Source organism: Barbus barbus (assembly GCF_936440315.1).
Source record: "Barbus barbus genome assembly, chromosome: 19".
Classification (NCBI taxonomy): Eukaryota; Metazoa; Chordata; class Actinopteri; order Cypriniformes; family Cyprinidae; genus Barbus; species Barbus barbus.
The window spans coordinates 22,241,034-22,256,182 of record NC_136747.1 but is presented as its reverse complement, the minus strand read 5'-3'; the positions used below and the strand labels follow the sequence as shown (position 1 = coordinate 22,256,182).

The following is a 15,149-nucleotide window of genomic DNA, read 5'->3' as shown; positions in this document are numbered from 1 at the left end:
AACCCTGCGGCTCATGACGATACATTGAGGTCCAATTGTTTTGTGTCTTAAGACCTCAATGTATCATCACAAGCTGCAGGGTTTAATTTGGTTTTGTCTGAGTATGTTTTGTTTTTTTGACTCTCAAAGCCGTGGGTCCCATTGACTGTCATTATATGACTGACAGACTGCAACAGTTTGAGTTAAAAATCTTTGTCACCTACATCTTGTATGCCCTGGGGGTAAGCAGATAAACATCAAATTTTCATTTTGGGGTGAACTAAAACACATTAATGATGGATTTCCCTTCACAAAATGGTAACTGATGGACTTGAGGGGTTTTAATTACGTGTGGATTATTGTGATGTTTTTTATCAGCTATTTGGACTGTCATTCTGACGGCACCCATTCACTGCAGAGTACCACCCTTTTGGTACCATTTGCTGTGCTAGGTACCAGAAACGGAAGGGTAACAAAAAAAGTGGTACGGTATGGTTCGCTAGTTTGGTACCATTCACAACTTCTGACAATGGAAACAGACATAATTGCATAATTACCGTACCGAACCGTGCCGCTCAGGGGGAACAAGACAGGATGACCGATAAAAGACTGAGAGATTCCAGAGATGTATTAAGAAAATTTTTATTGGCCTTCTTTTCCTTATTAATTGCCAAAAGATTTAAAGAGCACAGCTTAGTGTGTAGACAACCACAGTAAAGCTCTTCTACAAGCACCTTTTCTCTGAGTAGCCACTCAGCTTTATTTAGAAAGCATTATAGCAGACGTAATCTACTACAGTCACTTAGTCATTCCAGACCTACTGTCAAGTGAGAAACAAGAGACTGAAACAACATATCCAACATACAACCTAAGTACAGTATTTGCTAGAGTGCAAAAAAGTGAGTTTAACCACAATTTTACCTAATGAACAGCAACAATAATATTCACATATAATTTTTCATGGATAGAATTTGTGAGGCAATAGACAAAGTGTTCATACTAGAGTCTCTATGGCCCAATAAAATGTATTTGTAGAAAATAATACAATATGAATAATTTTGTATTGTCAAATTGTGAATGAACTCGAAACAGGTTGTTTGAGGGTTGTTCATCTCATGTTGCCTGTAAAGCTCCTCAATCTGTTTTCCTTCCTACCTTCCCATCTGTTCTTAATCTGTTAAAATCAATAATCATACAACAGGTATTTCTCTTCAACTGTTGAAGTTGCTGTAAGTTTAAAGAAAGTAGTTAGCCAGCTTCCCCATACTAAAATATTGTTTTTTACACATAGTTGCGATTAAACCGATATTAGCAGCATCATGTCAGTGGTTTCTGACTGTGAAACTCCCACCATCACTAATGTGATTAGAAACAATTACGTCATTTGGGAATTAGCTGGGACAGATGCAGGGAGGGAGCTGGCTTTAAAAACATGGAGCTGCTGGAAAACTAGCAGACAGTGCTTGAGTTTGGACGGCAGGTTCCTCGGGTCAAATTATGTGCATCTGAAGAGTTTCAACAAATATCAGGTATGTCAGACCTTTGTGCTAAATGCTAATAAGTGCATTTTTGATTATCAAATGTAATGATATCTATCTATCTATCTATAGCTCTCTCTCTCTCTCTCTCTAAAAAGTCCCTTATGCTCACCAAAGCTGCATTTATTTGGAATAAATTCTGTATTATTGAACACAGTAAGAAGAATTTTTGAATATGTAGTAAATTGAACATTTTAATATGTAATCTTAATATAGCCTATGGAAGATCTCCTGCATGTAGGCTACATATGTAAAGATAGGCTACATAGAACATATAAAAGTTTATTTTTTTATTTTGCAGTGACGTTTACTATAAATTGATTGGTCTGAAATCAGATTTTTTTTTTTTCTAGGTTTTAACGCTGCCTGTGCTTACATTTATTTATTTGGCTGGGGCGTATGAAACTGGAGAAGTTGGACTACGCTTCCTTACTTGAATATCTTGAAACTTCAGTATCACTTTGTTTGAGGAAGACTCAAGTTCATTAAGACACGCTAAAGGAGAGATGGATGCCGTGGTGAAGAAATCCCTGGGGGCCCCCTTCCGACAGCTGACCAGGTGCGTGACTGGGGATAAGGATGGATTTGGCCGGAAAGGCAAAACCGTCCGCAGGAAGAGCGCTCCATGCTGCTACGGTCAGACAGCACACGACTCATCCTGGTTGAGGACTTACCAAGTGGAGCTTCACAAGGAAAGGTACGAAAACACGTTTATAAAATGATTATACACTTATTAGCTGATCTGTATGGCTTGATTTATAATGTTTGTATTTTGTCTGAGCAGGAAACTGAGGCAAGTCAAATTTGCGCAAAAGACCTCAGAAAGAACCGCAAAGAGGGCACATTACAGAAGCCCACACCGTTTTACAAAGGTACGGTTGTGCTGTTTTTCGTCACTTACAAATGATATTTGCTGAAACAACAGAATACAGTGGTTAACGTATAGTATATGTACATTTTTCAGGCACCTGTGCAGAAGGCAAACATAAAAAGCAAGACCCCCACCAAAAGTGACAACTCTCTTTTTGGTGCCTTCCAAGGACTCAGTCTCAAGATGAATGGAGCACAAACCTCCATAACAACACCATCAAATGCAGATCCATGCAAAGTCATGTGACTACAGAGAAGGAAACCATTTCAAATGACTCTAATGATGGGACTTCTGACTGTTATCCCATATTTCCTGCTTACCAAGATGAATTCCCTCAAGAGCGCTGCTCATAAATATCAGTTCAATATCTGAGGCGAATTATGCTGCATTGCAGGAATATAATCTGATTATGATGTATCATGATAAGATATCATGATTATGATAAGACATGAGACCTCAATGTTTAAAATATAATCAAAAATAATAATATAATTAAAAAGTCTTTAGTAGCTATTTAAAAAATATATAGCCTACAAAACAAATAAATAAATGGATAATTAATAAATATTTAATATTCTTCACTTTAAGCCCCTAATTAAAATCAGAAAATAAATATGAATGGTAAATTAGACGAGCTTTCACTGGTGGTCTCAGACTCATTTTACAGTATGTGTGGTTTATATTTATTGTCTCCATGTTTTTTGTATTTTCCTTCTGAATGATGTACAGTAACAACTGAACTCAAATGTGTATCTCAGATGGCTCAGATTACTCGAAATGGTTAACAACTGGACCAGTTGATGACAGCTTATCTTTCTGGCTTTCTTTTGTGTTAAAATTTTCCAATAAAGATGATCTACATTTTATCATTTTGCAGATAATTTTACCAGAATGTTGCAACATTTTTCAAGTTATATATATATATGAACACAGTAATCAAATTTGTGTTTGTCAAACAGGCCCTGGAGCTGTATTTATGTAGGACAATTCAATTAGTGGGTACACAGTACATCATTGCAGAACATGAGCCAGCACATTTGTCCATGTTCCCCACCTCTTTGCAGAAAGCCTGTGTACAGCAAAGGCCGTGTCTTTAATTATTTCCTCTTGTTTGCCAAAGGTAAAGCATCTCACTTTTGCTCAGACTCAGGAACACGATACTCAGCAGTTTACAGGATTGACAGTCGTCGAAAACAAGATACTTTATATTGGAGTCACTGAATTTACTGATGCGAGCAACGATAGGCCACTGCACAACACGGTGCAAGAATAAACACCACTGGGGCTAGTTGTCACACCTTTTATGTTGTATTGTTGTATAACCTGATACAAAAAACTTTTCCACCCTGTAGATGTCAGATACAGTTCATTTACCATGACTTGTCCTTAACCCATATCATCACACATAATCACACTGTATGGGGCAAGTTGTCACATTTGGAACCTGCAGTTTGACACTAATTTGAGAAAATACCTCTTTGAAATATGAAATCTTATTTTTAAATAGGCAGGCTATAACTTTCAGCAAATTTTAAACAGTAAGACAATTAATGAAACTTCAAGAACGGAAAAGGTAACATCCAAACAATATCCAACCATTGTTTGCGGTTAAGAGACCTTACAGTTAATTAATTTAGGCCTGGTTTCACAGACTGGGCTTAGACTAAGCCAGGATTAGGCCATAGTTCAATGTGCCTTAGAGAAAACATTACTGGTGTGAATCTTGAGACAAAACAAAGGCACTAATATATTTTAAGATCAGTCAGTACAAGTTTCTTTCAGTTGAAACAGCTCAGATTTACATTTTAGTCTGGGATTAGACTTAAGACTTGTCTATGAAACCGGGGGTTAGAAAGTTACAACAACACAATTTACCCCAATAAAATTGTGTTTTGACCTGACATTCATGGAAAATAGTCTCGTCTGAATAAGTTTGTAATTTCCTTTTAATGCCAAACCACTAGCAAAAGTATATTCAAATTAAACTTAGAGGACAGAATTCACAAGAATATTTTTTAGGAGGGTTTTGAATAACAAAACCACTAATGAAAATGCAAAACCTTTAAAAAATAATTACAAAAAGTACAATATATTTTAAAGAAATACATAAATCAATAAAATTATAATAAAATAAAAAATTTGTATTAATGTAGCCTATACTACATTTTTAAATAATACAAAATCTTATTTTTTTAAGATTGTTCAGTCTAAATTAAATAAATAAAATGTTTATATTTTAAATAAATATATTTATACACACATAAATACATACTAGACTACATTATTAAATTAATGAACTGCTAGAACACGCATTTTTTTTTAAATAGCATTTAAAAAAACAAAAACAAATAGGCTACTACATTTTAAAAATAATTTGTTCCTTAAATATGCATACAGTGTATTTCTGCACACATACCGAATGTGTTTCTAAAGCTCACAGCAGCCTCAGGTAAATACACCTGTTGTGAGCCTCGAGCGTATTCCGTGTCCTCTAGCACAGGTTGGCCCCGCCCATGTGTGACGCTCTCTCCTCTACCTGTTCATCCCGACAGCTTGTTGAACAGATAACACGCAGGTGTCAGCAGAGAGGGAGATAAAGACAGCGCCTGCCATCAAGAAGCCGATTATACTCAAACCTCTGCGGGTTTCATCCCGTTCTTTATGTTATATTTGACGACGCGCGAGATGGTAAATGTGTGGAAAGTGGATACCGGAGAATAATATTGACAATAAACGCATTTGTTCCCAGAGGAGCTTTCCAAGGGCGGATGAATTACGCAGAGAGGAACGTCTGGATTCTCCTTGGAAGTTTTGGGAGTCCGTTTGTTCTGGTAAACTTACAGTAAATACAGTAAATGGACATGTTTGGGCTTTTTGAAAATGCTGGTTGAGACCTAATGCTTTGTGTTCATACTCAAGAAAGAGTTTAAAAAGACGGTTAAGTTTGCATTATGAGTATTTAAAGACAAATCAACAAATACATTCATCTTAAAGAAGTGTTAAAATCATATTGGGACCAATTTGTATTGAAAACAATACTGAGGTTTTGTATAGCTACTAACCTTGGTTTCCAAATACAAAAGGATTCTGGATTTGGAAAGCATCATGTTCTCATTCTCTTCTTGAGACTCCATCTGCCAAACTAGTCATCAACCTGAACCTGCATTAACATCAAATCTGAAATATGGATGGTGATGGACCGCCTCCGGCTTCAAATGGTGACTCGAAGCTCTGCTCCAGAGGAGGCTTCTCCTTAACCAACTGGCGTTCCTCTTCGAGGACTTTACTGCAAGGAGAGCGAGCAGGAGAGGACGTGAGCCGAAGGCTGCTGTCTGTTGTGAACCACCAGGAATGCACAGACTCGGGGGCCAGTCCCACCTCAAAATCCCTTGAGGTGACCGCAGGTTTAGATGGCACAACAACAGCAACCACCACTGTGACCACTTCCACCCCGCCTTGCCTCGACAAAGCCATGGCAGAGTCAACAGGGCCTTCAGCAGCCTCTCAGCCATCCGAATCAGAGGAAAGGGTCTTCGCTGACCAGTCCACATTTTTCCAGAGACAGTTCAGCTCCATGCTGCAGCCAGGGGTCAACAAGTTCTCGCTGCGAATGTTTGGGAGCGCGAAGGGTATTGCAGCCGAGCAGGAACGGATCAAGTCATTTGGGGTTTGGATTATACATCCATATAGTGACTTCAGGTGAGTGATGCAGGGGAAAAGGAAAATATTACTTGGCAGAACTTCAGATAAGGGTAGTATTGTTGTGAATGCCACAGTAGACTCTATAAATTAGTCTTATCAAGTAAATAACCAAATTTACTTGATTACAGTAGTGTGGTAATTTTCTAGGAACAAAATTGATGCAGTTATTAATACGCAGAATTTTTAAGTCAAACCAACAATAAAAGCAAATGAGTCTCTTTTGAATTTGTTCAGGTCAAGTAGGCTACTGAAAAAACGAGTTTGTGGTTCTGACCCGTTTGCCCTCGGCATGCATAACTACGTTATGTGCACAGATATATATATCTATCAGCACTACTTATGCACAATAAAGTGTATTAAATACAAAATTAGTTGTTCCAGTGTAGCAGACCTTAAGTATACCAGTATAGTTATTAAGTACATGAATATGTACTTAGCATGAAATGAATGTATTTCAAATATTTTTTAGTATATTTATTTTTCACTAGGTTTGTCATCCTTGTGACAAGAAATATATATTTTCCAAAGCAGCATCAGTTACAATGATATATATATATATATATAATTTTTAAGAAAGTGTATTCAAAATACCCATTCATTCCAGGTGACTGATGCTGCTTTGGAAAATATGACCACAGATGGAAACTTCAAACCACCGAGCACATGTATGGTAGTGCGTAAAAGGCTGCATTTCCAGTTTAAATAGTCGCATACTGTACAGTACGTTTATGACTCTCCGTTACCACTTTAGTAATTAACATGGAGAGGAATGTTTTGCAACACGTGTAATTGACGTAATTAACCTGTTCACTCAAGGTCGCAGATACTTATTGATGCTTATGAATGTGCTTGAACTTTTGAATCAAAATTCATGTCCATTTATGAATTAATTTGTAAGAGATTACCAGGTGTGCTTTAAAGAGTCACATATTTGTTTCTCAGAAAATCTTTTATTTATCGGCAAACGTCTGGGGCTGGTTGAATTTATTTCCATGAAACATGTGACGGCGCCATAGGTAGATAGATGCCTTATTAAGTTACAGGGACAGTCACCTTATAGCACCCTGAAAGATAGGTTCAAACCTATGACCTTTAGGTTATCAGCCTGGATCTTTAAACCACAAAGAAATACTGCACTGAATTTTTCTTCACATTTTTTGTAACCTAGATGTTATTTAGTTTAACATTGCTTGAGGCAACATTAGCTATTAAAAAACATCACAATTCATACAAAAGAGTTAAGTTAAAATGATAGATAGAAAGATACATACATACATGCTGTACTAATTTAATTTTTCATGCTCATTTTCCCTATTTTTACATTTTTACCTTTACTGTCATCTAATGTTCATTTAAATTAATCTTTAAGAACACTAACAACACTGATAAATGTACTGCATTTTTCATACTGTACGTTTAGTATTTTATTTTTTATTTATTTAGAGGAAATATTTTAAAATTGATCAGTTTATTGGCCATAAAATATCTAAAAATAATTATATTATTGCACAGAATTATTGCATCGGTGAATCCTTTAATTTGAATGATATGGTTGGTTGTAGATATGAATTTTAATGTACATACAGTACTCCAGAATCCATCCTTTGTTCCTTATATCATGCATCTTCACACACAGGTTCTATTGGGACTTGGTGATGCTGTGCCTGATGATGGGCAACCTCATCATTTTGCCATGGGGAATCACCTTCTTTGAGGATCAGAACACGCTGCCGTGGATCACCTTCAACGTGGCCTCCGACACCCTCTTCCTGGCTGACCTCGTTTTCAACTTTCGTACCGGCATTATGGAAGGTGACAACTCACAAATCATCCTGGACCCGCAAGTGATTAGTCGGCGTTACCTGCGAGGCTGGTTTCTGGTGGACTTTATCTCCTCCATTCCGGTGGACTACATATTCCTGGTGGTGGATATAGAGGCACGACTTGAGTCGGCAGAGGTGTACCGCACCGCCAGGGCTTTGCGCATCGTACGCTTCACCAAGATCCTCAGTCTGCTCAGATTGCTACGCTTGTCCAGACTTATACGTTATATTCATCAGTGGGAAGAGGTGAGCAAAAGAACAGGAAAAGAAAAGGATAGAGGAAATCAAGAAGGAAATATAGTTGCAGAAGTTTTGCATAACTTTTTTTCTGAGGAAAACATTAAAATGCACTATTACAGAGATTTTTAGAATGACAAGAATTTTGTCCCTTCATAACAAACTGATTCCAAATTTCCACAGTCAGTCTCAGTCTCTCCTCATCCTCATTTGATGTTAATATACTGTTTTTACATTGACATTAGCTAACACCCAATTAAAGTTAATGTTAAAAACACTAATAATTTAATAACACTCTTAAATATAATCTTTAGATTAGGAAATTTTATGATTAATTTTAAATGGATAGTTCATAGTTCTTCGGAACACAAATTAAGACATTTTTGATGAATTCCGAGAGCTTTCTGACCTCGCATAGACAGCAATGCAACTGAAACGTTCAAGGCCCAGCAACATAGTGAGGACATTGTTAAAATAGGGACATCAGTGGTTCCACTGTGATATTATGAAGCTACGAGAATACTTTTTGTGTGCAAAGAAAACAAAAATAACAACTTTATTGAACAATTCTTCTCTTCTGTGTCAGTCTTTGATGCACATTCACAACAGAACCATGACGAATAATGACATTTCCCTTTAATTTTCTTGCTTATAGTTATTCATTATGATGTTGTGATGCCTAAATACACTTGTCATTTTTTAAAACGGCTGATTTTTGTCATTAGTGTTTTATTTATTTTAAAATGCAATTGATCAGTTATTGGCCATAATGACAGTTATTATGAGAAAACGTGTGTTCACATTAGAGAAATTTTGCAGGGGAAAAAAAAGTGTATATTGACTATTGTCAATAATGTATCGGTGTATGAACTACAGCTCACACAGAAATAAATTTTAAACCAAGCAGATTTCTGTTGGTCAATGTGAATTTGCAAATTTGTGTTAAAATTGTGTTGCCTGTGATGCAGTGGAGAAGATAAACATTGCAACTGGTTAGATATCCTCGGCATTATAAACAGCAATGATGAGGAGAAGAGATGCTATTGGTTTATTTAAAAAAAAAATAGGGATTCAATATGTCCTACCCAAACTTCCTGTTTCAGTGGAAATGATGTCATATTGAATAACGTTCAAGGGACTTCAGGGGGACTTAAATGTGTGAAATGAATAAACAGGCTGTTGAGATTGTACTCTCAGTTGTAGAGACTTGGACCCGGAAACAGTATTCAAACTTAACAAATGGATTGAAATGACTGGATTTCGCCTGTCAAAATTCGCCAAATAGTAAACATGACTGCACCTTCACAACCATTCTAGTGCTGACAGTATCTCTATCATTTTATTTTATAATTTTTTTTACAGATCTTCCATATGACCTATGACCTTGCAAGTGCAGTAGTTCGCATAGTGAATCTGATTGGAATGATGCTGCTGCTGTGTCACTGGGATGGCTGCATGCAGTTCATGGTGCCCATGTTGCAAGATTTCCCGCCAGACTGTTGGGTCGCCAAAAACAACATGGTGGTATGTGGTATCTCAAAGATGCACTAGTTTGTAAACAAATAGAAAAAGCACTTCTACCTAAAGAAAATGTTAAACATTTGCATTTTGATTTAAAATTAGCAATATGTCTTTCTCTGTCAGAATTCCTCTTGGGATGTCCAGTACTCCTATGCCCTTTTTATGTCCATGAGCCATATGCTGTGTATTGGATACGGTGCTCAGGCACCTGAGGGACCAACTGACGTCTGGCTCACGATGATCAGCATGATTATTGGCGCCACCTGCTACGCCATGTTCTTGGGCAATGCCACCAACCTGATCCAGTCCTTGGATGCTTCCCATCGGCAGTATCAAGAGAAGGTATAGTTGCTCAGCAAAGCATTTTTGAGGTGTCGTTCTTTCCCTTTTGTCAACAGTTTTGTTGTTTGGTTTGTTACAGTACAAACAGGTGGAACAGTACATGTCCTTCCACAAGCTGCCGGCTGACATGAGGCAGAGAATCCACGATTATTATGAGCACCGCTTCCAAGGCAAGATGTTTGACGAAGAAAATATCCTCGGAGAGCTCAATGACCCACTAAAAGAGGTTTCTCTTATATTTTTTTCTTTCTTTCATGTTTTGGTCAGATCATCTTTCATGTAATAACTTGCTCCACCTCAGAAATGACTTTTCTTATTTTGGTTGACATTCATGGTGGAGAATGGTCTGTATTTTTTCTGTATTTTTGTTTGGACGATGAATAAATTCATATTTCATTTAATTATAGCTAAATACTATACTATTTATTATTAGATTATTTAAAAGTCCTATTTAAAATAGGTAAATTGATGAGCTTTAGTTTAAATGGTTTTCAGTCTCGCATTTTATCTCCCTAATGGATGGATGTCATTTAAAAAATGTGAAAATGAGCAGAAATAAGTTAACACAAACTATTGACCAGACCACTTGTTTCACTAAAATGATCAGTTGTGCAAGCCTTAATTTATATAAATGTATGTAATAAATATTTATTATAAATTGTATATAATAAATATTTATAAAAAATGGTTTATCGCATTCCATAATAAAGGCCCAGTTACGACAAGAGATGTGGATTTAGACGGCAATAAAATTAACACATGAACTTGATGTTTGGCATTCTGGATTTGGATGGCAAATGTTGAAATTACCTTACATAAAAAAGCCTCATACAAATAGTGCTTAAACTGATAATGAAAATCATAATTTATTATCATTGTCATCATTTACTCACCCTCAAGTTGTTCCAAACCTGTATGAATTTCTTCCTTCTGTTTAACACACAAAAAAAGATATTTTGAAGAATGTTGCTGGTCCCCATTTACTTCCATAATATGGAAAAAAAATACTATGGAAATCAATGGGGACCAGAAAGTGTTTGGTTAAAAGCATTCTTCTTTTGTGTTTAACAGAAGAGAGAAATTCATACAAGTTTGGAACAGTTTGAGGGGGGAATTTTAGAAACTACAGCGGCTGACTTAGAACGTAAACATGGAACTAAACTGCTCGCTGGATTGATAGATTACAATGGTATTCCTAATCCATCCAGTATTGTGTGTTTGACCTGCAGGAGATTGTCAGCTATAACTGCCGTGGGCTGGTGGCTAACATGCCACTCTTTGCAAATGCCGATCCTCACTTTGTCACAGTGCTCCTCACAAAGTTACGCTTCGAGGTCTTTCAGCCGGGAGATGTCATTATCCGTGAAGGGACGCTCGGTCGTAAAATGTACTTCATCCAGCATGGCTGCGTCAGTGTGATCACTCAGGAAAATAAAGAGAAGAAACTGAATGACGGCTGCTACTTCGGTGGTGAGTTTGATTTTTCCTGGCATTTACAAGATAAAACTTTATACTGTGCACAGATACTATTGTGTAGACCAGTGGTTCCCAACCTTTTTTTCATGCCCCCCCATACGTACACACATGGTAATCTGAGCCCCCCCCCAACCCCCATATTACATTTATACACATATGTATAACAATAATAACAATATAAATTTTTTGTCTCTTAGAAATGCACATTTGACATTGAGTCGACAGTATAGTTTAAGTTAGGATGCAGATGTAAATTTATGTTCATTATCAAAATCAGTAACATCTGTAAAAATTGCAACAACCTCCTATTTATATGGTGAAATTAAAATTTTCTGGCTGTTTGAGTTTTATTAAAATTAACCATTGTTCTTCCATACATTTACATCATGATAACCAGAGTTAAAACCACACATATAGCACCTCAATACTGTGGTAAAAATGCAACTATATGGTTTCTTGGTGGCCTATTTATATGTAAAACAGTAGTCTAAATACATTTATTATAAATGCACAAACACTAGCCTATAGCTTAATCACAAATATAGTGTAATTACATTCCATTACTTCTTTAATACATTTATTACACGTCTACATTAATGTAATGAATTTGATATAAATACCCCACATTTCTGCCACAATACCATGGTTCAGTTAATGTTAAAATCCATGGTAAACGATGGCGATTTGTAGATTGAAAAGCCTTCTGACTGTATCGTTGCACGGAGTGTTTTTCTGCTGTTTGTCAGCACTGTTTTATCTGGATTTAAACTATATCAGTTGACTGATATCGACTGATACTAGTTTATACCAGTCATTTGTGTTCTTCGCTGAAACATTACATTGAATGTTTATTGAACTTGTTTTATCGAGGAAAATTATATCGCTATAATTATAGTTATCGTTTTATCGCCCAGCCCTCAAAGTACAGTATATCTGTTCACGCTCCCCCGCTGTGAACTCTGAAAAGGGGCGCGCCCCCCAGGTTGGGAACCACTGGTGTAGACCAAAACTGAATACAGAAATTCAGATAATAGCACAATGAACAACAGTAGACGGTCGCTACAGATCTGATTTGAGCTGATTTGTTTGTTCTTGTCTAGAGATCTGTCTGCTGACCCGAGGACGTCGTACAGCCAGTGTCAGAGCGGACACGTACTGCAGACTTTATTCGCTCAGTGTGGACAGCTTTAATGAGGTCTTAGAGGAGAACCCATTAATGAGGAGGGCGTTTGAGAGCGTAGCGGTGGACCGGCTGGAGCGGGAGGGAAACGGCATTGTGTATTCATACAAGAGCGTGGAGGACGATGGGGACTGATGAACTTTGACTGACTGGAGATTCACTGAAGGTGACTGAATGTAGAAAAAAATCATGGTGTTACGGTGTCCATATCATTTACATTAATGTACAGTTGCAGTATGGTGTGATTTATCTGATTAAAATAGTTATTTCTTATTCTTGACTTGACAATGCAATGTATAGGAACATAAAAATAAATGATATCAGTAATGTAGATACTCTACTGGATACATTAGTTTAGCAGGGACCTTAATGAATGTGGTAAAACAATATGTATGCAGCAATATTTATTATAATAACATAGCACAAAACATACCCTAGCATTACAAAAGTTTGTTTTATTGTACTACTAAGCTCCTGTAGTTTCAAGCAATAGTAGCCTTTAGTCAAGGTATTGCTTCCTGTAAACTTTGCATTTAGCTAAATATCTCCAAGGCGGTTTTGAATACAACTCAGTACAACTCAATTTTGATGTCTTTGAAATTGCTTTCATTTTTAAAACCTCCAGACAGCCACCAGCATATAACAGTGTTGCACTTATCCAAGCTTTTATTATTGTCGTGCTGCTGGTGGAAGATCTCTGCAGATAATCAAATCGAGGTAAATCAATGAAAAAAAGTTGTATGAAATGATACTTTCTATTAGTTGCTTTATAATACAATAATATACTGAATTCTATCTGCTTTCCAGATCAACACTGAGCACTTAAGAATCATGCAATGTAAGAAAAGATGTCTGGTAACTGAAAGACGCGGATGAGCTGGGACATCTGCCTATTGTCCTCTTAACTTCAAATTAAAGTATTAAACAATATGAGTCATATAATCGCTGATTAAACTCATTTCCGTTTGGCCTGAGCCTTTACTTATCTGTGATAATCGGTTATGACGAAAGGAACCCTACGAGAGAAGGTGGTTTACACGTGTGCTTTTGAGGAAAATATTTACATAGGAGCAAGTGATATATTAAATTCAAATTATATTTTGTTAGTTACTTTTCTACTCTTCTCTGTGGTTGGAAATAAAAACATATTACCCCCATAATGTGTGATATTATAGAGATGAGGAGTATTATGGAAAAACAACTTTTGATTTTGAGCATACAGGTAAATGAGATTTTGATGTGTTTCATAGGCCACTATATTATTAAAGTATGTTATTAACTGTTGAATACATACAGTTGGGTAGTTTACCAGCATTATGTGTCATTATTATTTTCAGGGAATTACAGTTTTCTTTATTTAATTGTTTTCATACTAAACACTAAATAAAACTACACTTCATACCAAATAAAGTGGCTTGTAGACTTTGTACTATTTATGCTTGGGGCAAAATAATACAACTATGAAGTATTTGACCATGAAGAATCATTTTTATTTAGGATACTTTACTTTATTCCATCACATACAAGTACAAGGCAAATATAACGCATGTAAGAGAGAACAACAACAACAACAAACGTATAAAAAAAATCAATAATAAAATAAAAAAGTACTTCATAATATTAGGACAGTTACATAAATTTGAAAAACTTAAAAAACGTTTTATTGTTTTTATAAGCTTAATTTGCGAACTCACAGTAGAAAGGGTTTCAAAATGTATTTTAAGATCATTGTTACAAAAGGTAATATATACAGTATATGCTGGTTTCTTTTTATTATTATTTTTAACTAATGAATATATTAACAGATTAATGATGTAATTTTGTTTATTAGAAAAATATGGGTTTTAAATACAAAGTAAAATACCATGAGGCTCTAAATTAAGGGCTTTGTTTATTTATTTTGTTATGTCTATTTAAAAGTGAACCCAAAATGAAATAGAAAAAGGGCAATAGAAAAATAAATGTTCAATGTCTTCAACTGATGTGTTCCAAAAGGTACATTTATCACAAACATATGAATATATCTGCTAACAGCTGCATTTACAGGATAACATCTGTCAATAATTGTTCTTTTACTTTATTAGAAATAACATATTTATATGGTCCAAAATGCTATGACGAGATAAACAATGATTAAGACATTTTGATTTAAATGGAGGATTGGATCCAACATTAAAGGAGTTTCTTATAAAACTTTAACACCTTTGTAAAAAAGAGAGACCTTTTCCAAAAAGTTGGATTTTGTAGGTTTGTATTGTTAATATTTACATCTGAGAATTTGGTTACATTATTTATGTCACTGGGTATAGCCTTAATTACATTAAATTATTTTACAAAAAACAAAAAAAACAACAACATATTTTGTAATAAAGTGAGGGTGCTTTTGTATTGTGAGTGATATTACCTGATGAACACCTGCTATAGGTGATAATTGGCCAACGCAATAGGAAGTTGGCTGGTAATATAAGGACATTGCTACA

The 15,149-nt window shown here is 35.9% G+C and overlaps 2 protein-coding genes across 6 annotated transcripts; both read left to right on the top strand.

Annotated features, from left to right (window-relative positions):
- Nucleotides 1–1,422: 1,422 nt before the first annotated feature.
- On the top strand, nucleotides 1,423–3,253 carry LOC306884811 (uncharacterized protein). Its single transcript, XM_079441020.1, has 4 exons — nucleotides 1,423–1,508; nucleotides 1,871–2,214; nucleotides 2,302–2,389; nucleotides 2,482–3,253. Exons 2-4 carry the CDS (start codon nucleotides 2,024–2,026, stop codon nucleotides 2,632–2,634), a joined length of 432 nt encoding a protein of 143 aa, XP_079297146.1. The 5' UTR covers nucleotides 1,423–1,508; nucleotides 1,871–2,023; the 3' UTR covers nucleotides 2,635–3,253.
- A 1,697-nt stretch (nucleotides 3,254–4,950) lies between these two features.
- On the top strand, nucleotides 4,951–14,072 carry LOC306884808 (potassium/sodium hyperpolarization-activated cyclic nucleotide-gated channel 2-like). Of its 5 annotated transcripts, none has more exons than XR_013785483.1 (9): nucleotides 4,951–5,219; nucleotides 5,472–6,087; nucleotides 7,727–8,159; nucleotides 9,513–9,674; nucleotides 9,795–10,013; nucleotides 10,093–10,239; nucleotides 11,243–11,483; nucleotides 12,590–13,386; nucleotides 13,477–14,072. XR_013785483.1 is itself a non-coding variant. In XM_079441014.1 (8 exons), the coding sequence occupies exons 2-8, from the start codon at nucleotides 5,573–5,575 to the stop codon at nucleotides 12,802–12,804; spliced, it is 1,932 nt and encodes a 643-aa protein (XP_079297140.1). In that variant the 5' UTR covers nucleotides 4,951–5,219; nucleotides 5,472–5,572; the 3' UTR covers nucleotides 12,805–14,072. The 5 variants fall into 5 exon arrangements, 2 of the variants coding, with proteins under 2 accessions (XP_079297140.1, XP_079297139.1); XR_013785484.1 differs by having other exon boundaries at nucleotides 4,951–6,087; nucleotides 12,590–12,835; nucleotides 13,295–13,386; XR_013785485.1 differs by having other exon boundaries at nucleotides 4,951–6,087.
- The last annotated feature ends 1,077 nt before the right edge of the window (nucleotides 14,073–15,149 follow it).